Genomic DNA, 6,965 nt, shown 5'->3' with positions numbered 1-6,965 from the left:
ATGGAGAGTTTGATAAGTTTAGTAAACAAATTACAAAGAGCATGCACAGGTTTAGGTGACCATGGTGATGCAACTACTTCATTGCCTACTCTTTGGGACTCTTTGCCATCCATTGCTGTTGTTGGGGGCCAGGTTATCTTTTTGTTAACTATATTTCAATCCCTAACTTTCTTTTGTCTCATAAATACAGGATAGATATTTTAGATTCTTGCTTTTTAGTTTATGTTTCTTTTCGCCTCCTCCGTCCTAGGTGGTAGTTTTGGTAATTTATAACAATGAAAATAAGGTAGAAGGTTTTTTGTATTCGGGTTACTCGGGAATGCGACTATTCCGACCACATACTCTAATAATGTACACAACCTAGCAGGATTTTTCTTTGCTGTTTCCAATACTTCCCTGGCGACCACAAAATCCTACCTAAGCCTGATTCGAACCTGAGACCTTTTGCAAGGAACTCAGGACCAACCACCGGGCTAACTTGTGATAGTTCAATAACAATAAAATGATTTATGTCATTGTAATATACTATTGAGAGTGGTGTGAGAATACGTGTGGCGCATCACATTATATACTATGTTTAATTGTTGTATACTCTTCATATCATAAATATTCTCTAATCCGCCTTGCAGACCATTCCTCATACATCTAACTTCACGGATGACGGAAAACGGGCAAAAACCCAAAATATATTAAATATTAGATACGTTCTCTAGAGCGTATCATTATTATGTATCCTATTAGCATAGTTTTAAATGAAGGTCTTTTTCATAACACATGTTTTAATACTTGGTAGTAAAATTTTTAATTTTCATTTGTTTAGTTGTATAAGCTTTACAAATTTACAAGAATTCACTTCTCTAAGAACAATTTATACTCATCATACAACAAAAAATTCTTTCTTTTTGTTAGGTTTGTTTTGTATTGACTTACATAATTTGTTGTTTGATTATAACAGAGTTCAGGGAAATCTTCAGTTTTGGAAAGTATTGTAGGCAAAGACTTTTTGCCTAGAGGATCTGGTTTGTTATTATGCCATTTGCCTTATAAAATTCATTTGAATTAAATTTTTGGTTTAGATTTATATTCGTATATATCAAATTATTTTTACATTTTATATGCAGGAATTGTTACTCGACGTCCACTCGTTTTGCAGCTTCATAAGATAGAGGAAGGCAAAGAATATGGCGAATTCCTTCACCTTCCATCAAAAAAGTTTTATGATTTCGGTATAAGTTTACTTCCTTATTAATTGGCTTTAATTTCTATTTTTCTTATTTACTTCATATACTAACATAATTGTGATAACATTTAAATATTAGCTGCTATGAGAAAGGAGATTTCAGATGAAACAGATCGCGAAACGGGGAAAACAAAACAAATTTCAAGTGTCCCGATTCATCTTAGTATCTATTCACCAAATGGTAATAAAATGATAGTAATATTCTTTGACACCTTTAAAGTTATCATTTGTTAAGGAACTTATAATGGATTTGTGATAAAATTTTGATATTGACAGTGGTCAACTTGACTTTGGTTGATCTTCCCGGACTCACAAAAGTTGCGGTTGGTAAGTAAACTTGATACATTTTTACCTTTTAATAAAAACTATCAAGTGAAATGAAATGGGATACGACTAATATAGTTCAATACTTTGAATAAATTCATGTAGACGGGCAATCTGAAAGCATCGTTCAAGATATAGAGAATATGCTGCGCGCTTACATTCAAAAGGTAGATTATTAAATTTATAATTTCGGTTGCTAAAATCAGTATGATCATCAATTTGTCTGTATTAATGTGATTGTCTTGATATAGCCAAACTGCATTATTTTGGCAATTTCACCTGCTAATCAAGATCTGGCTACATCAGATGCTATTAAAATGTCGCGTGAAGTGGACCCCACAGGTATCCGAATAATATCTTAGACAAACAGCATATAATTATTATAGTATAGTAAAAGTAAATTGGTAACATTTTTAAAATGACATGTAATGAGATGGAATTATCTATTCAGGTGAAAGAACCATTGGAGTTTTAACTAAAATTGATTTGATGGATAAGGGTACTGATGCTGTTGATGTAAGTTAAACATCTGTTAGAATTATATGTAAACTGTTCTTGATGAGTTATCAGGGATGATCTTACTCATATTATTATGTTTTTTTTTTTTTTTTTTTTTTTTTTTTTTTAAAAGATCTTAGAAGGTAAATCCTACCGGCTAAAGTTCCCATGGGTTGGGGTTGTTAATCGTTCACAACAAGATATAAACAAAAGTGTCGATATGACATCAGCAAGACGTAAAGAAAGGGAATATTTTTCTAACAGCCGAGAATACAAGCACTTGGCTTCAAGAATGGGTTCAGAGTATCTTGCAAAGATGCTATCAAAGGTTGAGTCTTTAAAATTAAATGAAATAATATGAACTTTTTCGCCATTTTGTTTTATGTAATGAGTCTTGACAGATTACTTAATTGGCTTACTTTCAGCACTTAGGAGGCGTGATTAAATCTCGAATCCCGGGTATTCAGTCCTTAATTAGCAAAACAGTAGCTGATCTTGAAGCTGAACTGAGTCATCTTGGAAAACCTATTTCTACAGATGCTGGTGTAAGCTATAAACTCTAAAATTTTATAAATTTAAAAATTATAGACGATTATAAATTATAAATCACAGCATTTGAGTCTCATGATTTTGTTAAATTAATGCAGGGAAAGTTGCTAAAGATAATGGATATATGCCGGGCTTTTGATCAAATATACAAAGAGCATCTAGACGGGATGTAAGAATGTAACCCTTAACAACTGAATGGGCAGGCGGGCTGGGTGGGTGGGTCAGGTAGCAGGTCAAAATGGGTAAAAATTTTCTGTTTGAAACGGGTCACAGGGTCAGTCGAGTTGACCTGAAATCAGTTTTTTATGCTAATAACCCTTAAACAAATATTTGACCTGTGACATGTTAAACTAATTCTTTAACATTACCCATTTGCAGGGACGGAGCTTGATCCATTTAGTTAGGGGGGCCAAAATTGTTGGAAGTTAAATGTACTTGTAAAACATTTGACTAAAATATATATAAAGACATCTTTTAAACAATATAAAGTTATGTTTTAAACAATGAACTAAACGAACAAACCATTACATGGTATCTATTAACGTATTACAAACTTACGAATAATAAAAACGATTTAAGTACGTTATATATCGATCTATTGAAACCTTCGAGCTGATAATAATAAATTATCATATGATACCAAGAACATACATTTAATGATAAAAAGAACTTACATCTTATTATAATTAGTGAAATTCATAGCTGAATCGTCATATATTACTCTGAATAAGATTGTATTTGTGATTGTTATCTTATCTTTTTTAAAATTTTCAAATAAATAAGGTTTGATAAGTAGAGTTTAAAGTAAAAAATAACGTTTATGAGATATTGATTAAAGAAATATTACATGTAATAATAATATATTAATATTAGTTTCGTTATTTCAGAGTGGCTAAAAAGGTAAATATTATTTATTTGCAACTCATATAATGTGAATCACATAGCTGTAAGTCAATATTTTGGGGGGACCGAAGCCCCCTCTTGCCCCAATGAACCTCCGTCCTTGCCCATTTGATCCATTAAAGGATTTTTTTTTTTAACGACGGTCGGGTGTATTAATGTGACGTACTAAGTGGTTAATGTTGACTTTTACATGGCGGTTATTAAAAAGTACAAGTCTTTTTTTGGTTCTTAATGACTGCCTAATAGCTATTGATAGAAAATTCCTAACTTATATTGATGGCTAAGTAAATGGGTTGAAATTGTTATATGTTATCTTTATACTCAAGTGTCGGTTTTCATGTTGTGTAGGCGATCAGGAGGGGATAAAATATACCGTGTTTTTGAAAGCCAACTTCCATCTGCTCTTAAGATGTTGCAGTTCGACAAACAGTTATCAGTCGAGAATATCCAGAAACTGATAACTGAAGCTGACGGATATCAACCGCATCTAATAGCTCCTGAACAAGGATATCGCCACATCATCGAATCATCGTTGGTTACCATCAAAGGCCCTGCTGAAGCTTCTGTTAATGCGGTAACTCAAAAAAAACAACTTCTTAAAGTTACTTGATTGGTAATTCTTGAAAGAAAAAAAAAACTAACTTTAACGATTTTAGGTTGACATCATACTAAAGGAGCTGGTTCGAAAAGCAATCAGTGAGACAATGGTGTGTTTCTTTTTGCCATTTATTGTTTTTTTTCAATGTTAAACGTGTATTATAAATGTGGCAAGATGAATGGGTTGTGTAAATGTGGCAAATTGACAGATTCATGTGTATGGGTCGAAATTGCCACCTAAACTTTTTTTATAACATGATTTCTTGATTAGGAGCTCAAACAATACCCAAGTTTAAGAAAAGAAGTGGAACGGGCTGCGAATGAGTCACTTGAAAGAATGAAAACGGAAAGTAGAAAAGCGACACTTATGCTAGTTGACATGGAATGTTGCTATTTGACTGTTGACTTTTTTCGCAACCTTCCTCAAGATCTCGAAAAAGGCGGGAACCCAACACAATCCCTTTTTGACAGATACAACGAAATGTATCTTAGGCGAATTGGTAAGATGATGTGAAATTTTTTTAACTACTAATACAACATTTTTATATTTGGGTCTCGAAAATGGTGACTAAATCATGGAGTATATTTTATAGGCACGACGGTTTTGCAATACGTGAATAAGGTGCTTTTAGGCCTGATGAACTCAGTTCCGAAATCAGTGGTTTATTGTCAAGTGCGTGAAGCCAAACGTAGCTTGCTTGACCGTTTCTTTGCTGAATTGGGTCAAAAGACAGTAAGTTACCGATCCTCTACGAGTACATAGTCAACATGTCACCTGTTGACCCACTAAGTGTGATGTCATATTATAGGTTCAGGTGGAGATATGGACAGATTTGCCTAGTTTGATAAAAGGTGGTCAACATGGGTTTGGGTCAAAACCATTAACTTATTTGAGTAGGTTGGGTGACCCAAGTCACTTTTTACCCAAAGTCACATTATTTATTTACAATAATGCTATTTACTATTATCTCACTATCGTATCAACACAATTATAAGTAAACAAGTTTTTTCTGGCCAATATTTAGTTTTTGATTTTTTTTATAAGTCTATTTCGACGAGGTCTTATTATTATATATTAATATCGATAATTTATTTGCAGACAAATCAGTTATCGAAGTTGTTGGATGAAGATCCTGCAATAATGGAGAGACGTTCATCGTTGGTAAAGAGATTAGAGTTATACAAAAGGGCACAAATGGAGATTAGTTCAGTTTCTTGGTAGTGATTAAAAAGCTACTAAAATAAAAAAATTATCACTTGTGTCACGAATTGTTTGGATTTTATTTTATATATACGTTATTTATAAGTATTTAGTACAGGATTTAACCAGTTGCAAAGCGCGAAGTGCAAAGCAACTTGGTGATCTATATCCCCAATTTCCCATCTGAATCGTTGCTGTTAATTTATATGATTGTATTCGAGGTTGTGTAATATGAATTCAACGGTTATATATAAAGGCATTGGTGATTAAGTATTTCACAATGATATTGGCACAACTGTTTCTTCTAAACCATTTTCTAATTAAGCTATAATAGTAACTCTCTGATCATCTACTCCGTGGTAACTAGAAACATGTCTTGTTACGTAATTTTACTTGGCTGGTGTACTGATAATTCAAAATACTGAATAATCATCCACTGAATAAGTCATTATGCGAACTTCCTTTTATTATTTTACCTAATAAACCATTTCCTGATTGGAGCTCTTAAGATTTTTTATTGTTTGGTTGTATTATGATAACAAGTGAAACCATAAGAATCATCACACACAAAACAACCTCAAAAATCATCACGTAAAAAATCACGTCCATACCAGAATTCAATACAAACTATAAGGACTAAATTAATCTTTAGACATACTTAAAATATGAATATAGACTTTTAGATTTTAGATACATAAACCTTTTATCTCAATCAGTTAAATTAACCCCCAAAATATACCTTTTTTTGTAAATGTGAAAGATGTTAGACACATGAATCTTATTCTGAAAAATTACTTATGAAGAGTAACTCTACGTTACTTATAAACTAGTAATTAGGCCATATTGGGCCATGGCCCAATAATGTTGAATACACTTTTACAAGAAAGATAACAACCCCAAAATTACTATATAAAAAAAAAAAAAACTACAGGACAAAATTGCTGACGCCATGCGGACGTCAGCATGACGTCAGCCGGGTACTATTCCTACCATTCGGCTAATATACTTATTGTAAATGTAAATAATCACTCTTTTAACATGTTAAAAACCACCTTACCACTTTGATATATCATCATCATTTATTCATTAAAAAAAAAAAAAAGTTATTCTCTTAAACACAAATTTAAATGTTACAATTAAAAATTCCCGAAATTTGGTACAATACCTTTGAGCTCTCCCAACCGTAAATATATATATATATATATTTATCTATAGAGGGATTGATTTAGACTCGGTTCGATGCCCGGTTACTGATAATGATCTTGAAACTGTCGAACATATTTTATTAAAATGTTCATTCGCGAAGGATCTATGGGCTCGAGTTTTTAGATGGTGGGGAATTGACCGATCATTATACTCAGGTTTGGAAGAAATGTTAATTGGAGATATTGGAGGTTCAAAGTCCATGTTGTGGCAAGCCATCGAATGGGTGAGCGAGTATCTAATTTGGCAAAATCGTAATCTCATACTATTCCAACAAAAAAAAGGGAATGGTCCGATGATTTTAAACGAAGTACAAATTAAAGCTTTTGAATGGATTTCGAGAAGATCGAGAAAGTCTATCGTAGAATGGAGCCAATGGCTTATTAATCTAAGTACCTTTGATGATCACGGTTAAAAGTCGAAAATGGTCCGCTATGAATATTGCTCCTG

General features: G+C 32.6%; 1 protein-coding gene across 5 annotated transcripts; it reads left to right on the top strand.

Moving 5' to 3' along the window:
* Window positions 1-5,587, top strand: LOC139849304 (dynamin-related protein 5A-like). 5 transcript variants are annotated; one of them, XM_071838962.1, is made up of 17 exons: window positions 1-132; window positions 956-1,019; window positions 1,122-1,226; window positions 1,320-1,421; window positions 1,517-1,567; window positions 1,670-1,731; window positions 1,816-1,906; window positions 2,016-2,080; window positions 2,196-2,390; window positions 2,488-2,607; window positions 2,710-2,780; window positions 3,863-4,088; window positions 4,171-4,221; window positions 4,383-4,611; window positions 4,705-4,844; window positions 4,921-5,005; window positions 5,211-5,587. In XM_071838962.1, the coding sequence occupies exons 1-17, from the start codon at window positions 1-3 to the stop codon at window positions 5,237-5,239; spliced, it is 1,818 nt and encodes a 605-aa protein (XP_071695063.1). In that variant the 3' UTR covers window positions 5,240-5,587. The 5 variants fall into 5 exon arrangements, with proteins under 5 accessions (XP_071695063.1, XP_071695064.1, XP_071695062.1 ...); XM_071838963.1 differs by lacking the exon at window positions 4,921-5,005 and having other exon boundaries at window positions 4,189-4,221; XM_071838961.1 differs by lacking the exon at window positions 4,921-5,005.
* The last annotated feature ends 1,378 nt before the right edge of the window (window positions 5,588-6,965 follow it).

The sequence above is a fragment of the Rutidosis leptorrhynchoides genome, chromosome 5 (genome assembly GCF_046630445.1).
Source record: "Rutidosis leptorrhynchoides isolate AG116_Rl617_1_P2 chromosome 5, CSIRO_AGI_Rlap_v1, whole genome shotgun sequence".
Lineage (NCBI taxonomy): Eukaryota > Viridiplantae > Streptophyta > Magnoliopsida > Asterales > Asteraceae > Rutidosis > Rutidosis leptorrhynchoides.
This window is presented reverse-complemented; position numbering and strand designations above follow the sequence as displayed.